At 41.3% G+C, this 20,864-nt stretch overlaps 1 protein-coding gene across 1 annotated transcript; it reads left to right on the plus strand.

Moving 5' to 3' along the window:
* The first annotated feature begins 227 nt into the window (after positions 1-227).
* CPL3 (C-terminal domain phosphatase-like 3) lies at positions 228-5,414 on the plus strand. The gene is made up of 11 exons (XM_079029978.1): positions 228-1,201; positions 1,319-1,451; positions 1,572-1,627; positions 1,726-1,786; positions 1,876-3,441; positions 3,546-3,692; positions 3,778-4,034; positions 4,117-4,228; positions 4,315-4,572; positions 4,662-4,708; positions 4,799-5,414. Exons 1-11 carry the CDS (start codon positions 600-602, stop codon positions 4,860-4,862), a joined length of 3,303 nt encoding a protein of 1,100 aa, XP_078886104.1. The 5' UTR covers positions 228-599; the 3' UTR covers positions 4,863-5,414.
* Positions 5,415-20,864: the final 15,450 nt, after the last annotated feature.

Raw genomic sequence — 20,864 nt, forward strand, 5'->3', positions numbered from 1 at the left:
ACAAATGTGTTTTTGAGGGATTGGAACGTGAATAGTTTAAACATGAGGGTCTGTTCTTGGAATTTTCATCAAGACACGATGTTCCAGGATACCGCATACAAACCCTCCTAGATTCAACCCCCAGTACGAATCGCTGACGTGTACGGCTAAGATCCATCCAGCTTAGATCTGATAGGACTGTACCCCACCCCCCGCTTTTCTTTTCCTATTTATTTTTCTTCTTTCGCCTCCTTCGTTACTCTGTGCTCATCTGTTTTCTCGATTCACACTTTCCCCTGCCCGTCGTTTGATCTTGATTTTAGTTTTCATATTGATTTAAAGGCATCAGATCAACGTTTTGATTTTCGCATTTAAATCTCAGATTTTGGTATATAATTTCGAAATCGCAACACATTTAGGGCTAGAAATAATTGCAAACCCTAGCCCACAAATTCGTTACGTTTTCCCTTTTCTTTCGTTGTGAAGATCCGAGAAGATTAGACCTTCCATTCTTGAATCTTTATTCTATAAACGTATTTTATAATCTTTGGAAGGTTTATAGTCACGTAAGCTGATTGATAGCCAAATCGAATCTATTGGTATTAAAAGGACAAAAATCAATGGGGAAAGATTTATTGGTATCTCTGGATGTAGAGGAAGGTGAAATATCGGATTCTGCTTCTATTGAAGAGATCAGTGCGGATGATTTTGCTGTTAAGTCGCCGGCGATTGGGACGGAGATTGCTGCTTCTAAGAATGCAGTCGATGATGATTCCAAGCAACAACAGCAGCATCAGAAAGTTTGGACGATGCAGGATCTGTTAAAGTATCAGAATAAGTATCAGATTTCTAGAAATTACGCACCTGGGTTGTATAATTTCGCCTGGGCACAGGCTGTTCAGAATAAACCTCTTGACGATTATCTAACAACCATGAATACTAGTACTACCACTGATAACTTGAAGCAGCCTTTGTTGAATGATGATAATAATAATATTGAGGTGAAGAAGGAAGTGATGGAAAACGATGATAAGATTGTAGTTGATATTAGCGACGATGGTGATAGTGAGAAGGAGGAAGGGGAACTGGAGGAGGGTGAAATTGATTTGGATATGGAGGTTGTCAATGCTGGTAAAGAAGGAGGAGGAGAAGATAATGTTGAGAAGTGGATTAATATAATTCGTATTGGGTTGGAGAGTATAACTATCAATGATGCAAAGAAGTAAGTCTACGACTACTTGATAATTAACTAAACTAAATAACTAATTTGAGTACTAAAATTTCTTGAAAGGATGATTGAAGTTCAGTTGATTGATTAATGATGATGATTTGCTTGTAGATCATTCAGTGGAGTCTGTTCCAGACTCGAAGACTTCCTGGATAGCTTCTCAAAACTGCTTTTGGATAATTCCATGTCCAACAGAGATGATTTGGGTCGACTTGCTTTTTCTTCTATTCAGCTTGTTAATTCAGTAAGATATCATCAATAACTGTTCAATTAGGTGGAAACTGGAATTTGTTTCAAAATACTTGATACTCTCAGTTTATTCTTCAAACACATAGACAAGAGGCTAAGAAGTAGTTGATTGCAGGTTTTTTGCTCCATGAGCCAAACTCATAAGGAACAGAGTAGACACTTACTATCAAGGTCTCTATCATTTCTTTCCATTCAGAATCTAAGTGTTCCGATCCCTCATTCCTACATGACATGTTTTCTATACCATTGCTGATGTATCTCTTTTACAGGGTGCTAACTAATGTGAAAAGCAACATGTCTGTTATTTTCTCCCCAGAACAATTGAAAGAGGTTGATTTGAACTTTAAAGAAGATCATATATGACTTTGAGTATCTTGTAGTGATAGAATATTGATTTCCCTTTTGTTTTGTTTTGACAGATAGAGATGATGCTTCTGTCATGCAACTCAAATAATGAATATTCAAATACCAAAGGCAATAATGAAGGAGATAACCAGGAAGTGGTTTTTCTGACTGAGGATTCTGTCTTAGATGCCATTCCCGATGTATCTTCAGATCAAAAGCTCAAACAATCTGAAATTTTGAAACCACAAACATCTACTTCCAAGAACAGAGTACTACTACCTCTTCTTGACCTTCATAAAGATCATGATGTGGATAGTCTTCCATCACCAACACGTGAAACTACACATTCTTTACCTTTAGGCAAAGCACTCTTTGTTGGGGATGCAGAAATAAGACCAGAGTGGCCTGCACCTAGGCCTGTACCTCGTTATGAAACAGACGCCCTCAAAGCTGTTTCTACTTATCAACAGAAATTTGGAAAAAGTTCATTTTTTTCAAATGATCTTCCAAGTCCAACCCCTTCTGAAGACAGTGGTGATGCAGGTGGTGGTGACACTGGTGGCGAGGTTTCCAGTTTCTCAACAGTTCATACTACAAACTCTGCAACAGAACCCACTGTGGAACACAGACCTAATGTCCAATTACTTGCAAACCCTAGGAATGCTGCTCCTGTTTACTCCACATCAAGTTCTGTAATTAGGGGTCCAAATAAAACAAGGGACCCAAGACTCCGAGCATCCAATCCTGAAAGCTCTTTGGATTCAAGTAAACAACCTGCAATTGAACCACTTGATGGCCCTGCACCGAAAAGGTTAAAAAATGGAGTTGCAGATTCTATAGTAACATCTGGTTTACCTAGTACAAGTAGCGGGATTGGAAGTTTGCATATTCCTGTGACAGGTGTCAATCCCACTTCAGCATCCTTGCAATCCATTCTCAAAGATATTGCAGTGAATCCTGCATCATGGATGAACATAATTAATATGGAACAACAGAAGCAAGTTGATCCTGCAAATTATGCGACACAATTGTCAAACCAAAGTTGTTCTTCTGTTGCCTCCATGCCAACTACTACTACTACCACTACCACTACAGCTGGCGCTCAACCATTGGTGCAGGATGATTTGGGAAAAGTACGAATGAAGCCTCGTGATCCACGCCGTGCTTTGCACAGTAAATCATTACAAAAGCCAGGCAACTCGAAGCAACTAGATCCAAAACAGCTATCATCATCATCATCATCAATGTCATCCCAACCAGATATAACCCGTCAGTTCACAAAGAATTTGAAAAATATTGCTGATCTTGTGTCTACAACAGTGAGTGCGACTGTTCAGATACCTTCATCACAACCGGGACAAGTCCATTCAAGTTTTGTAAATATGAAAGGGCCACCTTTACAACCGGGCCGTCTTCAGAATGGGACTGGGCCCACGTCTGAAGAAGCTGGGCCTGGCCCGTCTCAGCCTCTGAACGGTTGGGGAGATGTTGAGCAGTTTTTTGGAAGGTTTGATGACCAGCAACGGGCTGCTATTCAGAGGGAAAGGTCAAAGAGAATGGAAGAACAGAAAAAGATGTTTGCTGATCGAAAGCTTTGTCTTGTGTTGGATCTTGACCACACTCTTCTCAATTCAGCTAAGGTAGTTTGTTGTTCTCATTTTGTTTTTCTTTATTTTACAAAAAAAAAAAAAACAATTGTGTGTATCTGGAATTTAAATTTAAATTTTATTTCAATGGTTTGCAGTTTGCAGAAATTGAACCGATGCATGATGAGATGTTGAAAAAGAAAGAAGAGCAGGACCGTGAGAAGTCGCATAGGCATCTGTTTAGATTTCCTCACATGTGTATGTGGACAAAACTACGGCCTGGGATATGGAAGTTCTTAGAGAAGGCAAGTAAAAAAAAACATTTTGTTTAATAAAAAAAGATTAAGAAGTCGAATATTTTTTTTAATCCAATGGTTTGGTGAACTTCAGGCGAGTAAGCTTTATGAGCTTCATCTTTACACAATGGGAAACAAATTATATGCGACAGAAATGGCGAAAGTGCTTGATCCGAAAGGAGTTTTGTTCAATGGGAGAGTCATCTCAAGGGGTGATGATGGTGATAGTGATGGAGATCCGAAGAGCAAGGATCTGGAAGGGGTTTTGGGTATGGAATCAGCTGTTGTAATCATAGACGATTCCATAAGAGTATGGCCTCATAACAAGCTTAACTTAATAGTTGTAGAAAGGTATAACACCATACCATACCATACCATACCATACAAATACAGACAAGACCCTTGAATTCAAAATCTATGTGTTTCTTTGCAGATACATATATTTTCCATGTAGTAGGCGACAGTTTGGGCTTCCAGGGCCTTCCCTTCTTGAGATTGATCATGATGAGAGACCCGATGAAGGGACTTTGGCATCTTCATTGTCGGTAAACACCTCTGATCCATATGCTGTGCTGATATCATATTCGTATTTCTTATGTTACTAAATTTTGATTGAAATGCTTACATGCAGGTTATTGAGAAAATACACGAGAATTTTTTTAAGCAAGAATGTTTAGATGATGCTGATGTGCGGAATATATTAGCATCGGAACAGAGGAAGATATTAGGTGGGTGTCGAATTGTGTTCAGCAGGGTGTTCCCTGTGGGTGAAGCCAGTCCTCACTTGCATCCGTTGTGGCAGACAGCCGAACAGTTTGGTGCTGTCTGCACCAATCAAATAGATGAACAGGTCACCCATGTCGTTGCCAATTCTCTTGGGACTGATAAGGTACCCACCTACCTACATACTACATTTTTTTTGTATAATGTATGTATCTGGGTGTGTTGATCTGTGTGGTTTTTGATTGATATAATCAGGTGAATTGGGCGCTTGCTACAGGAAGACCTGTTGTGCATCCTGGCTGGTATGTTTTGTTTGTTTCTTAAAAAGAAAATAAAAAAAAGCTAGTTATAGCTGTTGAAATGAAATTAACATATAACTTGTAACAAAACAGGGTGGAAGCATCTGCATTGCTTTACAGGAGAGCCAGTGAGCATGATTTTGCTGTCAAACCTTGAAAATCTCCCTACATTTTACTTGATTTTTGCCTTTGGGATTGGGTCTTAGCCTTAAAAGTTAAAAGGTGAAAACAATCACACTTAATATTAGGCAAAGAAACCACCCACATCCATTAACCACCTAACCCCATCCCATCAACATAAAAAAAGATTGGCCGATTTTGTAAAGGTGGAACGCAAGAAAAACTATTCTGGGGGAGGAGGTATCGGGTCAGATGGAGGATATGAAAAGTTGACGACAGGAGGAGCTCCAATCCCCCAACCCAACTCGAATGTGTTTGGGATTTGGGTCAATTGGAATATAATTTAAAACCCACTAAAACCAGGTGCACAAATAAAGAGTTTCATCGTCATTGGTTCAAAGAATAATATGTGGAAATCGTTTTCGCTAAATACTAAATACAATACGGATACCAATCGAACTTGACAAACCAAGCCATAGATGAAAGAATAACGAATTTATTCTTGTTTTCAAGAATCATTTTTAGTTGAATATACTCATGCACTCCAAATTATTCTCCCATGGGGAACAAACATACACGACTTTTATCATGACTCTCTGTAAAAGTCAAAGGCAGCGAGCATTCTTTCAAGTGAGGGAGTGAACAAATGAAAATTAGCTTTTGAGCCACTTGATCTATCTACGCCATTCTGTTTTCCAAAATAGAATACCATTGCTTCCAACAGTCAATCAACAATGTGTTCAAAACCTTAGAAGATAGCATATAACATTACCAAGTTCTAATAATAATCATGCCATCTCAATTCACACACATTGTAACCTTAACTCTCAACCATCTCACCACCACCAGAAGAAATTGAGAACTGCAAAAATTACCAAGGAAACTACATGGTTACAGTAACCGTCACCATCTATGTTGATTGGATTATAAGAAACCGTCTTCATTGTACGGTGGTTTAGAAGTGAATGTTGATGTAAGATTTCAAGTTCTAATAATCGTGCGGATGCTAGAGTGTAGTTAGCATGGTATTTATGTTGATCTGAAACAGCATAACCAATATCCGTCTAACCTTCTTCTCAAGGTGTTTTAATAACTTCTTAGTTAACGAAGTTAACTCATTATAACTGACTATCACTAAATGTTCTAATGCCGGAAAGGAGATCAAGCTCTCTCATAATCTCCACATAAAAGCAACCCATTTCGATCACAACTCCATAAAAACAAATGAACAATGTCCATATGTGAAATGTGTAATTCAAAGTCATTTCCCAGAAGTTTTTATTTATTTATTTATCTATTGAGAGAAAGAATAAATACAAATAGGATAGATAGTATTAGTGCCATACTTCTTTTAAGATAAGAACCCAATAGGCGAGTGAGTAACCAAAAAACCAACAAAGAATTAAAGGGTCCAAAGATCCGTGATAGAAAATGCATCAATGAGGCACTTAATTGAAGTTGGCATGTAGACTAGGGTGCTGATTGCTTTTTTTGTTTGTAAATCTTGTTGTTTTTCTGGTTGTAGTATGCAGAACATGCACTGTTGTTTTTTTTTTAAAAATTGCATACCTAAAAAGGTCTGTGTCTTTTTTGACGTAGATGTGGACTAGAGTTTAAAACATCTTTAAATATTTTTAAAAGCGTGCGCACACACACACACACACACACATATATATATATAGAGTTAGGTTCAAATGTTTTCACTATCTATTGTGTGCCTGTATGATTGATTTTGGACCAATCATTTTAGTTATTTTAAGAAAGTAATTAATGCTTATTAAATGCTGAAGATGTAATTAATACCTATTATATTTTCAACATGTAATATGCATTAATTATTTTCTTAAAATAACTAAAATGATTGGTCTAGAATCAGTCATACATGCACACAATAGATAGTGAAAACAAAATAACCTAACCCTATATATATATATATATATATATATATATATATATAGGTAAAGGTTCAAATGAGAACCAAAAAAGGTTAAGAACCTCTAACTTTAGATGTTTATAAAGGGTTTAGGGTTTAGGGTTTTTAACCCTAAACCCTTTATAAACATCTAAAGTTAGAGGTTCTTACGGTTCTTAACCTTTTTTGGTTCTCATTTGAACCACTCCCTATATATATATATATATATATATATATATATATATATATATATATATATATATATATATATATATATATAGGGTTAGGTTATTGTGTTCTAACTATCAATTGTGTGCATTTAGGATTGATTCTGGACCAATAATTTTAGTTATTTTAAGAAAGTAATTAATGTGTGTGTGTATATATATATATATATATATATATATATATATATATATATATATATATATATAATTGGGGTTGAAGATATGCATGCAAGAAATCCTAGTGGAGTCTAGGAATTTTTTTTGTATATGATTACTTGAACACATCTATACGTGTTAAATTGCTTTTTTTTTTTTTTCTTTTCCCGAGTAGTAACTTAGGAAGTGTGAGGCAATTCTTAGGATAAGTATGAATATGTGTGGAAGGTAGTGTGAGATTGTACTACCAGAATCACAAGATTCGTACTTGAAACGGGATGAGTCACAAAGTTACGAAGGCACTAGTAGTTGAATTCTTTTCTTCATGTTCGTCGTTACCATCGTTCCGATAATGGCCAAGAAGATTAAAGTTATTTGTGACCCTAATGGTCATATAGAACTGAGTCCAATTAATCTAGAAAGTAAGTTCGACGTAGCATTTGAATTTAGATTGAAGGTAAAGATAATAGAAGCGATGGGTAGAAGTGTCGCAGTCACCGTTAGGATTAAGCATCTTGTAGCTAGAAGTGTTACATTCTAGAACGTGATTATATCTCATTAGAACATGAAGGAAGGTATCTTTCGTGTTAGAGCTTGACTAAAAGAGATCTAAGTCTAACCGTTGCATCATACGGTGAAAGGTCACTATAATATGACCCATCGGTCCGTTATGGTAGTCGAAATAAAGATCTTATTATTAGGTTAAATCTGATGGGTTTGAGCCAAAAGAACATCTTATGTGCTCATGCAAACCCTAATGCTTGGATCTAGGTTTCTCTAATTGTACATGCATTCATCCAAGACTTGCAAACCCTAGATCTAATGAGAAGAATTCGAAATTGAAGATACAAATCAGATCTAGATCATTACCTCTTGTTGCTTGCTTGAATCTTCTTGTCTTTGAAGCTTAGAGTCACAAGTGTCACTCTTCTAATGGATTACAAATACCAATAGCAAAAGAATGATCTTGGAGAGAGGTTGGAGGCTTCTTGAAATCGGCTCTATCACTCTTAGGGTTAGGGTAGCCGATTTCTGTAGCCCAGGGGTCCTATTTATACTGGAGCTGTTAGGGTTTCAGTCAAAAACCCTAATGGACAGCTTAGGCCTTAAGCTATCCAAGGAAGCTTCTGGAACAGGGTCTTAGGGCCGAAATTAGGGATGAACACATCCTAATTTCGTCCATGCCTAGTCCAATAGGCTCCTCAGCCCAATACTCAACTATCACACATTTAACAGTTTAAGTCCCTGATATTAAATCAATGTCTTTTAGCCACATAATTAATTTCTTAATTAATTATTGTCTAATATTAATTTAATTATATGATTTCTCCATTAATATATTATTCATATAACATATTAATAAATCATAATAACCTCTTTCTTAATAAATCATCCTATCATGTTGCTTTGGTGAAGGCAACCCAAAATGACCATGCACAACCGGGTCAAGTACTTACCATATATAGTTACGGGCTTAGACACTAATCCAACAGTCTCCCACTTGGATAAGTCTAGTAACTACAAATGTAAGCACAATCCGATTAGCAATCGTAGCTCTCAAAGATGCTGTCAAACTCTGATCTTATCAGTAACCTGTCCTTTAGATAAGGGATCGTATAGTCCTCCATTCTAGATATCGTGCAGACAATTACATGGAACATAGTCATACTTATTGTCCATCAGTTTGTTTCTCGATATCTGATTCGTTTGACATAGAACTTAATTGAACACATCAATTTAGTCCTGATCGGGCCCGACACATAAGTCAAACCAAATCATTAAGGGGCGGGGCCCTGATATTGCTTTTACCCTCTTAGGATAAAAGGAACATATAAACTTCGACTTATATGCATTTACTATTTATTAATCAAATCATACACAACAATGCGTTTTATAACATCAAGTTACTGATGCGTTTACGCATTATCAATGCACAACCAATTAGTAAACAATAAACCATATATTTAGGTTTTAAGACCATATGATATTATCGTCTTGCAATCACTCGAGATAAATTCCATGAAGTGATTCCAGCAAGCGTGGGTTTATTCCAATGCTCAAATCAAACTCATAAGCACTCATGAACGTTGTAACAAACTTTTGCTATGTCTAATACACTTTAGACAATCTACACACCAATTCATGACAATCTTCATTCATACCTACTTCCAACATATGAACGACTGTGGACGGTTCGAATAATTCTTATTATCCAGGAAGTCAAAACATGCAAAATGAAACAATAGGTAAACAATTAACATAAGACAGTAACATTACTAATAAATAATACTTTTTTATTTAATCATCAAATGTTAATTACAGTTTATCGATTACACGTTTCTAAACTATCTAATCTAAACTAATATCATCCTTCAGCCCGATGCTCCTAGCGTGCTGCAAGTGCTTAACCCTGCTCAATCCCTTCGTAAGCGGATCTGCTGGGTTATCTTCTGACGATACCCTCTTAACTACGAGGAGTCCTTCTTCCACCCGATGTCGAATAAAGTGATATTTTCTGTCGATATGTCGAGATCTGCCGTGATCCTTCGGTTCCTTGGTCAAGGCAACCGCTCCATCATTATCACAGGAAATTTCCATGGGATCCTTTATGGCTGGCACAACTCCAAGGTCTCTAATGAAGTTCTTCAACCATATTGCCTCCTTTGACGCTTCGCTCGCTGCAATGTACTCTAATTCGCACGTTGAATCAGCTCTGGTCTCTTGCTTGGAAATTTTCCAAGTCACTGCTCCTTCATTAAGGGTAAAGACCCAGCCCGACTGCGAACGGTAGTTGTCCCGGTCGGTCTGACAACTGGCATCACTGTACCCTCGCACCTTTAAGTCATCACTCCCACCGAGGACTAGAAACCATTCCTTGGTCCTCCGAAGGTACTTAAGAATATATTCTTGACTGCGGTCTAATGCGCTTTGCCAGGGTTCCCTTGATATCTGATGACCATGCTCAAAGCGAAGGCCACATCAGGGCGAGTACAAGTCATAGCATACATGATTGAGCCAACTGCGGAAGCATAAGGTACAAGTCTTTACATATCCAAGTTTTATAACTCCATTCGCTTGTTAGATCACTCTTTTAAGCAAAGTTTTTGGTGATCAAACTCCTAGAAATCTTCCTAAACTCGAGATCTACTCAAAGGTGTGCTAGGACCAAAATCTTCTTCATTTCTTCTTCAAAAACCGAAATATCAAAGCAAATGTGAGTTCATACGTCTTTGTTTTCGGTTTTCATATGATTTTTGGGGAGAATACAAGTAAAATGTGTAGATCTATGCGTTATATATATGTTTTGTGTGAATTCTTAGTTTATTTGGTAAAAACTTGTTAGATCTTAGCAAATCTCGAAAATTTCAAGCATTATATGGCAAAGATATATGTACTATGACACTATATGTAACACCGTAAAAATTTAAACAATTTTTCAATTTTTTAAAAACCATATAATATCATTCTCATTCACTTTTCAAAACATTGTATCAACATTATCTCAATACAAAACCCCAAGATCAAAAACATATAAACTCCGGTGTGTGTGTGTATGAATCATGCCGACGCCTTCCCGCGATCATCGTTGGTACCTGAAACACATAACACATAACACTATAAGCATAATTGCTTCATGAGTTCCCCAAAATACCACTCTAACACATATTAGCCACTCGAGGCTATAACTTTGTTGACCCTCTGGTCAATGTGTCTCAGTGGGACCCTCCAACCCCAACTCTCTGTGGGCCCTCTGGCCCTAACTCTATGGACCCGAAGGTCCTAACTCTATGGACCCACTGGTCCTACTCTGTAAACTCTGAATCATGCATATCACATATCACAATAAATCACAACAAATAAATATCATGCATATACACTGGAACATAACTCTAAAATACACTGTCACATAACTCTGTTACCACACTAGGTAAAGTATAGTGAGAAAACTCACCTCAGATGTCTCGGTAAATCTCTGACTCGGTAGAAATACGATCTAGCCTCCGCCTAATTACATAAGGCAAAAACTCTCATAAATATAACTCTCGGGTCTAGACTCAACTCTCTCTTGGCACCTTCAGAAGAGTAAAAGACCATTTTACCCCTCTCTTGGTTCAAAGGCCCCCTTGTTGACCAAATCCTAAAAGTCAACGGTCAAACTTTGACCCGACTCGTCGAGTGCACTTGGGCAACTCGGCGAGTCTACACGTGTCCACCAACTCTCTAGTCTCGCTCGGCACGTCGAGTCCCTCCCCTTGCTTGACGAGTCATACCTGGCATGAATCACGGGGCCACCCCGACTCAACTCGCCGAGTCTCAAGATCAACTCGGCGAGTTCCGCCTTGAACTCCAATCCTCTAACCCCCCTCTGACTCACTGAGTCATTTCCCTCAACTCGGCAAGTAACTCACTGAGTAATTTTCGGGAAACCCTAACCCTACTCGCCGAATTTGCCCTTGGACTCGGTGAGTTCGCGAAATGCACAAACTCAATAGACCTCATGAGGTCAGATCTGTTCCTTTGATCCATAGATCTGACCTTCCAAGCCTGATAAACACGTAAAGCTCGAATCTTGACACTCATGGGACGTCTAGGAGGTTTCACTTGGTGATTTAACCCCAAAAATAACATCCTAAGCTCATTACCTCCACAACTCAACATAAAGCAAGCTGGGATAAGCTCTTTAGACCACTATGGGTCTAGATCTGAAGTCTCAAAACGAATAGGGGCCATATTCTCACAATTCATTCCAATAAAGGACATAAAACTCTACATCTATGGATTCCTTCAACCAAACAGATAAAGGGGCGATATAATACCTCAAAGATGAAGTCTTTTGCTCGAAATCAATAGATACACAACCTCCTTGGTCTCCTCTAAGCTGGAATCACGTTCTTCTTGCAAGAATCAACCACAAAGATCAAGAAATGGCTCCTTTCCTCTCACAAACGCTCTAGCTCTATTAGGGTTCCTCTCTGGGGTTTGGTAGCCGCAAATGATGGCCCTAAGGGCCTTTAAATATGTCCCAAACCCGGGGAATTAGGGTTTTATTAAACAGCGTGGACTCGCCGAGTCCACTCATGAACTCACCGAGTCCAACCATGAACTCAGATAAGAATCCGCGACCCTACTTGGCGAGTGTAAGCACCAACTCGCCGAGTCTTTTCACAACCTCCAAAATAAAAGAATAAAATAATATACCTGGGAATCCGGATGTTACAATTCTCCCCCACTAGAATTAGACTTCGTCCTCGAAGTCTCACTCTGCAAACAACTCTGGATGCTGCTGACGCATCTCACGCTCCGGCTCCCAAGTCAACTCTGACCCTTTCCGATGCTGCCACTGGACCTGCAGCAGAGGCACCTCCTTGTTCTTTAGAATCTTGATCTTCCGATCCCTGATTGCCACCGGTCTCTCAACATAGTTCAGGCTCGCAGCCACCTGAATATCCTCTAATGGCACCACTGTCGACTCGTCGGCTATACACTTCCTCAGCTGCGATACGTGGAAGGTGTCATGAATATGCCCCAACTCTGCAAGTAGCTCCAACCGATAGGCTACCCTGCCTACTCTCGCGATCACCCTGAAAGGACCAATATATCGGGGCCCCAACTTGCCCTTCTTCCTGAATCGGATCACTCCTTTCCAAGGAGAGACCTTCAGGAGCACGAAGTCGCCGACCTGAAATTCGAGCTCGGACCGGCACCTATCCACATAACTCTTCTGGCGACTCTGAGCGGTCAACAACCTCTATCTGACCTGCTATATATGCTCTGTTGTCTGAAGCACGATCTCTGTACTACCCATCACACGTTGCCCTACCTCTCCCCAACAAATGGGGGTCCGACACCTCCTCTTATACAACACGTCAAAGGGTGGCATACCAATGCTCGAATGATGGTTGTTGTTGTTGTTGTAGGAAAACTCTGCCAAGGGCAAATACGTGTCCCAACTCCCGCCGAAATCCAACACACATGCTCGGAGCATGTCCTCGAGCGTCTGAGTCGTCCGCTTGCTTTGCCCGTCAGTCTGTGGGTGGTATGCAGTACTAAAATGCAACCTCGTACCCAATTCCTCATGAAATTTCTTCCAGAATCTGGAAGTGAAACGCACATCTCGATCTGAGACAATCGAGATCGGCACTCCATGCCGCGATACCACCTCCCTCACGTACATCTCTGCCAACCTCTCCGTGGAAGAGCTCTCACTGATAGCAAGGAAGTGAGCGTTCTTCGTCAACCTGTCCACAATCACCCAAATTGCATCGACACCTCTCGCAGTCCTCAACAATTTGGTGATGAAATCCATGGTAATCTGTTTCCATTTCCACTCGGGAATCTCTAACGGCTGCAACTTACCATGTGGACGCTGATGCTCGGCCTAAACCCTGCGACAGGTCAAGCATCTCTCTACAAACCATGCGACATCCCTCTTCATACAGGGCCACCAATACTCTCTCTTCAGGTCCAAATACATCTTAGTGGCCCCGGGATGGATCGAGAACCTCGATCGATGTGCTTCCTCCTTCAAAATGGTACGCGTTCCGCCCACAAACGGTACCCAAATCCGACCCTGAAATGTCATAAGCCCCCAACTATCGGTAATGAACTCCGATACCTGCCCGATAACTCGCTCTCTCTTCTGGTTTTCTGGTCTCACGGCCTCATCCTGGGCTCCTCGAATGGTGTCCAACACCGGAGTCATCACTGTCAATCTCATGCAAACGTCTCACATCGGGACGCTCTCCGCCCTACGGCTCAGGGCATCGGCTACAACGTTAGCCTTACCAAGGTGGTACAGGATCTCGCAATCATAATCCTCTACCACGTCTAACCATATCCTATGACGCATATTCAGGTTGGGCTGATCCATCAAGTACTTCAAGATTTTGTGGTCCGTGTATATGGTACACCGAACCCCATATAAATAGTGACGCCGGATCTTGAGGGCGAACACCACTGCCCCCAACTCCAGATCGTGGGTGGGATTCCTCGACTCATGAGGTTTCAGCTGCCTCGATGGATACGCTATCACATGCCTCCTCTGCATAAGCACCGCTCCCAACCCTGATATCGACGCGTCACAATACACTACGAAGTCCTCCATCCCCTCCGGAAGGGCTAACACTGGGGCTTTGAGTAGTCTCTGGCAAAGTGTCTCGAAGGAGGCCTGCTGCTTCGGGGCCCATGAAAAAGCAACACCCTTCCGGGTCAACTTGGTGAGTGGCACGACGATCTTGGAGAAATCCCTGATAAATCTCCGATAATAACCAGCCAACCCTAGGAAACTCCTGATCTCGGTAGGTGACCTCGGCACCTCCCAACTCATCACCGCCTCAATCTTGGCCGAGTCGACCAATATCCCTTTCTGGTTAACGAGGTGCCCTAGGAACCGGACCTCTCGCAACCATAAATCACACTTGGAGAATTTGGCATAAAGCCTCTCCGATCTCAAAACTCCAAGGATCTCCCTCAAATGCTCCTCATGCTGCTCTCTGGATCTCGAATACACCAATATGTCGTCGATGAACACGATCACCGAGCGATCCAACATCAGCCTGCACACTTTGTTCATGAGATCTATGAACACCGCCGGTGCATTGGTGAGCCCGAAAGGCATTACCACGAACTCGTAATGCCCATAACGAGTCTTGAACGCTGTCTTCTGGATGTCCTCATCTCGCACCCTCACCTGATGATATCCAGACCTCAAGTCGATCTTGGAGAACCAAGATGCTCCCTGCAACTGATCGAACAAATCGTCGATCCTCGGCAACGGGTAACGGTTCTTGACCGTCAGCTTGTTCAACTCCCGGTAATCAATGCACATCCGGTGTGAACCATCCTTTTTCTTGACAAAAAGGATAGGCGCTCCCCATGGCGAACTGCTCGACCGAATAAACCCCTTCCCCAACAGCTCCTGAAGTTGCTAGGATAACTCCTGCATCTCTGGAGGCGCAAGGCGATAGGGCGCCTTGGCGATATGCGCAACCCCCAGAACCAAATCAATACTGAACTCTATCTGCCTCTCGGGAGGCACACCCGGTAACTCCTCCGGAAATACATCCGGGAATTCGCGCACTATCGGAACCTCACCGACTGACCTCGATCTCTCTGAATCAACCCTCGTATCCATCACTTATGCTACAAATCCCCTATAGCCCTGCTGTAGACTCTGCATCGCTCTAGCGGCCGAACAAAATGCTGACCCAGAACGGGTACCCTCGCCGTATACCGTAAGAACTCCCCCACTAGGGTCTCGTATGGTCACCAGCTGACGCTCGCAGTCGATAACTGCTCCAAATCTGCTCAACCGGTCCATGCCCACGATGACACAGACATCTCCCATCGCGATAGGGACTAAGTCAATCGGAAACTCCACTCCGAAAATCTCGAGTACACATCCTTGAATCACCTCTGTGGCATACACCGCTCTCTCGTCAGCTATGGAAACTCTCAGAGGTCGAATCAACGCCTCCCGACTAATACTGATGTGCTGACTAAAAGCCAAAGATACAAAAGACGACTCGCACCCGAGTCAAATAACACCAAGGCAGGTACGGAACACACAAGAAAAGTATCTACACATAACATAATATAAACACAACATCTCAACATAAAAATAAATACATAAAAGAATACATACCAGCCACGACATCGGGCGCTGCACGGACCTCCTCCGCGGTCAACTGGAAGCCTCTCCCTCGTGCCTCGGCCTTTACGGGCTGAATGTCTGTAGCTCTCACTGTAGTAGGGACAGATCCCTGAGATGCTCCCTGAGCTGTCCCTCGCAACTGTGGACACTCTGCCTTCTGGTGTCCGGTCTGGTTGTAGTGAAAACATACTGCAAACCCCTTGGGGCAATCCTTGGCCATATGCCCCTTCTTGCCACATTTGTAGCAAGACATTGCTCTGCACACCCCTCATGGCTCTTACCACACTTGCCACAAATACGGCCCCTCTAACTCCCAGATCTCGAATCAGCGGGCTTGGCCCGCTTGGCTGCCGGCTGAGACTGTGCCGGTCACCGATCTCTCCACTGAGACTCAGCCTCCTCCCTGGCCTGGGTCTCCAGCTCTATTTACCTCTTCCGAGCATTTTCTGAAGCTCAACAAACGTCCAGTACGTCGAGTTCGCCATGAACTCTCGTATATCCCTCCTCAAAATGCTCAGATATCGGCTCATACGTGCCTGCTCGGAGGACACGTGCTCTGGGCAGAACATCGCTCGCTCATGGAACATCCTCGTAATCACTGTAACAGACTCAGTACCCTGATTGAGGGTCAGGAACTCCTGGGCCAAACGCTCCCTCTCCACCTGGGGAACGTACTCATCTCGAAACATAGCAGTGAACCTCTCTTAGGTCACTGCAGCAAGCTCAGCAGGTGAATAATGCGCCATCACAAACTTCCACCAGTCCTTCGCTCCCAAGCGAAGCTGGTTCAACGCGAATCGGACTCTCAAATGCTTCGGAGATGAGCAAGTAAAGAAACACCCCTCAATGTACGAAATCCACCTCATCGCTGCAATTGGGTCCTGGGTCCCATCAAACTCCGGTGGTTTTGTGTTGCTGAACTCTATCACGACCTTGCGGCCTAGTCGCAGCTATAGTTGTAGTGGCCGCAGCAACCGCAGCCTCAGAAAGAGCAGCGTATCTCTCATCAAATGTCTCTATCAGGGTGGTCTTGATAGAACCGAACATCTCTGGTATCTCTGCCCTGATGGCTGCATCCACCTCCTCATGGATGATCCTACGAATCTCCTCATCACTCGTACCGCTGATCTCTGGTGTGTGGCGTGTCCCTACCATGATCTCTCTCTGAAATACAACATAAGGAATATTAGGGACTCGATCGAGCATACTCACACTTGAAAACTCCACCCTACTTGTTCCTTAGTACTTTGAGGATTCTTACTTGAATTGCGCACTGATCCGGTGTCTTCGGTAGTACGGGCCCAATACTACCGTCCACACCGCATCAACATTCATCCCAAGTCCTCCTCCCAGAGTCCCAAATCCCAAGTACTCTACTCTCTCTACTCATGTGCTACTCACTAGCAGATCTCTCATAAGCTCCTCGCTGATATCTAAACATCCACAAGCATTTCTAGCAGCAAAACTCCTAGACTAAGGCATCACATATCAGGCCACTCTAGTCCTAATAAGAATACCTAGTCTACTCTAGCATGCATAACATAACTCATCATATAGCATAACATAACATATCTTATAACACTTATTGCAAGGGTATTTTGAGAAATCATCGTTCGGGCGCTGGCTGTTCGTACACACGGCTCTGCTCTGTTTGTCTCAAAACTCCTTTTTACTCTTTAAAAATTTACTTTATTATCAAAAATTTTCCTAAAATCCTCATTTTGAGTTCAGATACACCCGAAGATGCATCCGAATCCCTCAAACCAAGGCTCTGATACCAACTTGTAACACTGTAAAAATTTAAACAAATTTTCACTTTTTTAAAAACCATATAATATCGTTCTCATTCACTTTTCAAAACATTGTATCAACATTATCTCAATACAAAACCCCAAGATTAAAAACATATAAACTCTGGTGTGCGTGTGTACGAATCATGCCGGTGCCTTCTCGCGATCATCGCTGGTACCTGAAACACATAACACATAACACTGTAAGCATAATTACTTAGTGAGTTCCCCAAAATACCACTCTAACACATATTAGCCACTCGAGGCTATAACTCTGCTGACCCTCTGGTCAATGTGTCTCAATGGGACCCTCCAGCCCCAACTCTCTGTGGGCCCTCTGGCCCTAACTCTATGGACCCGAAGGTCCTAACTCTATGGACCCACTTGTCCTACTCTGTAAACTCTGAATCATGCACCTTCAGAAGAGTAAAAGACCATTTTACCCTTCAGAAGAGTAAAAGACCATTTTACCCTTCTTTTGGCTCAAAGGCCCCCTTGTTGACCAAATCCTAAAAGTCAACAGTCAAACTTTGACCCGACTCGTCGAGTGCACTTGGGCAACTCGGCGAGTCTACACGTGTCCACCAACTCTCTAGTCTCGCTTGGCACGCCGAGTCCCTCCCCTTGCTCGACGAGTCACACCTGACATTAATCGCGGGGCCACCCCGACTCAACTCGCCGAGTCTCAAGATCAACTCGACGAGTTCCACCTTGAACTCCAGTCCTCTAACCCCCCTCTGACTCACTAAGTCATTTCCCCCAACTCGGAAAGTAACTCACTGAGTAATTTTTGGGAAACCCTAACCCTACTCGCCGAGTTTGCCCTTGGACTCGGTGAGTTCGCAAAATGCACAAACTCAATAGACCTCATGAGGTCAGATCTGTTCCTTTGATTCATAGATCTGACCTTCCCAAACCTGATAAACACGTAAAGCTCGAATCTTGACACTCATGGGACGTCTAGGAGGTTTCACTTGGTGATCTAGCCCCAAAAATAACATCCTAAGCTCATTACCTCCATAGCTCAACATAAAGCAAGCTGGGATGAGCTCTTTAGACCACTTTGGGTCTAGATCTGAACTCTCAAAACGAATAGGGGCCATATTCTCACAATTCATTGCAATAAAGGACATAAAACTCTACATTTATGGATTCCTTCAACCAAACAGATAAAGGGGCGATATAATACCTCAAAGATGAAGTCTTTTGCTCGAAATCCATAGATACACAACCTCCTTGGTCTCCTCTAAGCTGGAATCATGTCCTTCTTGCAAGAATCAACCACAAAGATCAAGAAATGGCTCCTTTCCTCTCACAAACGCTCTAGCTCTATTAGGGTTCCTCTCTGGGGTTTGGTAGCCGCAAATGACGGCCCTAAGGGCCTTTAAATAGGTCCCAAACCTGGGGAATTAGGGTTTCAGTAAACAACGTGGACTCGCCGAGTCCACACATGAACTCGCCGAGTCCAACCATGAACCAGGATAAGAATCTGCGACCCTACTCGGCGAGTCTAAGCACCAACTCGCCGAGTCTCTCCACAACCTCCAAAATAAAAGAATAAAATAATATACCTGGGAATCCGGATGTTACACTATACATCCAACTATCAAGTTAAAAGTGTTAAATGTTTAAGATATAAAGATTTCAACAAAAAATTTGTTAAAGGTCAAAATTGTCAAGAAAACAAAAGATTAGGGTAAAAAGTGAAAATTTCGTTTTTAAATAGGCCAAACAGGTCCTACAAGTATTAAAATGTGTTTTTATGCTAAACATACTTTTAAAAGGGCCAAAAATGCAAATGTTAGCTTAATGGGCCAAAACTTTGGGCCTCATGGTTATGGGCCCAATTTGCTAAAAAAATGAGTTTTGGGGTTTAAAAATGTCATTTTGACAAATTTTGAGTCATAAATGTAAATAAACCAAATTTAGAGGTGAAAATATCATTTATTTGCAAATTGGACCAAAAATGTAAAGTTTTCCAAAAATGGGGACGAAAGTGTTAACTTTTACAAATAAGGGGCTGAAAATGTATTTTTTTGCAAAATAGGGTTCTAAATGTAAAAATATAACATTTTGGGTTAAAACTGTAAATTTATAGACATTTGGGACAAAATTGCAAACTTTTATAAATTATGGACTAAAGTGTCATTTTTACAAAACTTTGGGCCTAATTTAAAAATTTGAAAATTGTTGATGAAAAACGTCGTTTTTACAAAAAGAGGATTTCTATCACCAATCTATCGAACTTCAAGTCAAAACAAACAACGGAATAAAACAAAACGAACGAAATATGTCAATAACAAATTATTGGGCTTAATATTCATGATACTAGGCCGTTGGGCCCTAAGGGCCCAACTAAGTGTATATTGAGCCCAATGTGTTCCATGGCATGTGTATTGGGTCTCACGACCCACTTTCATGTTAATTTGGGTTTGATTTATTGGCTACATGTTAGTGGGCCTTTGTGACAAATTTTCATGCATATTGGGTCTAAATTACCCTTTTATTATGTTATTGGACCTTGTGGCCCATTTACATGTTAATCGGGCTTGGAAATGAAGATTTACATACTAGTAAATCCTAAATATACATCTACATAGTTTATGAATTTGTACACTTACTTTGGAATAGAAAAATCTATAACTTACGCGTAAAACATTAAGCATGGGAAAATCTTATCAAACGGGAAAGGTTGAGAATCTAGTGAGACTTGTCGGTTGGCACCATTGAGTGTACAATCGTATCCTGTAGTTATAATCAGAGTTTCCTGGATGGAAAGCGGGAGTTTGTGTATAGATCTATACGGGATGACCCCGCACGCCTTAGCTGCTCGCTACAGCTAGACTAGGCCAGTCTAGGGCGACAACATCCTTAGCAAGACCAGCATTTGGAAAAATACCAAGACGGGTGACCTAGTCATTATCATGCATGGTTATAATGGCTCATATAGGGATTCAATACCAAAAGATAACCTTTTGAAGATAAATTCTTCAATTGTGTCAATGCAAAACGACTTATCTACAATACGAAAATCTAAGCGATGATACAAAACAGAAAATATCGGATTTTCTGGGGAAATTATTCATATACACTTATAATTTATTCAAAATACAATGAACCTAAACTACACTCGTACAAGTTTTTAACTATTAAATTCACACATGCATTTATACTTGATTTTCACATCATTTTTAGACATATTTACAGAAAATATCGGATTTTCTGGGTTTTTATGAAAGATACAAAGACTTTTACTCAAACATACTTATGAACTCACCAACATTATATATGTTGACCGCTT

This window comes from Lactuca serriola, chromosome 3 (genome assembly GCF_051521515.1).
Source record: "Lactuca serriola cultivar US96UC23 chromosome 3, Lser_US96UC23_V15, whole genome shotgun sequence".
NCBI lineage: Eukaryota > Viridiplantae > Streptophyta > Magnoliopsida > Asterales > Asteraceae > Lactuca > Lactuca serriola.

Bases quoted from the DNA above. Each gene is read 5' to 3' on its own strand.
- CPL3 (XM_079029978.1), top strand. From the start codon at position 600: ATGGGGAAAGATTTATTGGTATCTCTGGATGTAGAGGAAGGTGAAATA. The intron at 1,202-1,318 runs GTAAGTCTACGA...ATTTGCTTGTAG, and splicing joins ACTATCAATGATGCAAAGAA to ATCATTCAGTGGAGTCTGTT. The intron at 4,709-4,798 runs GTATGTTTTGTT...GTAACAAAACAG, and splicing joins CCTGTTGTGCATCCTGGCTG to GGTGGAAGCATCTGCATTGC.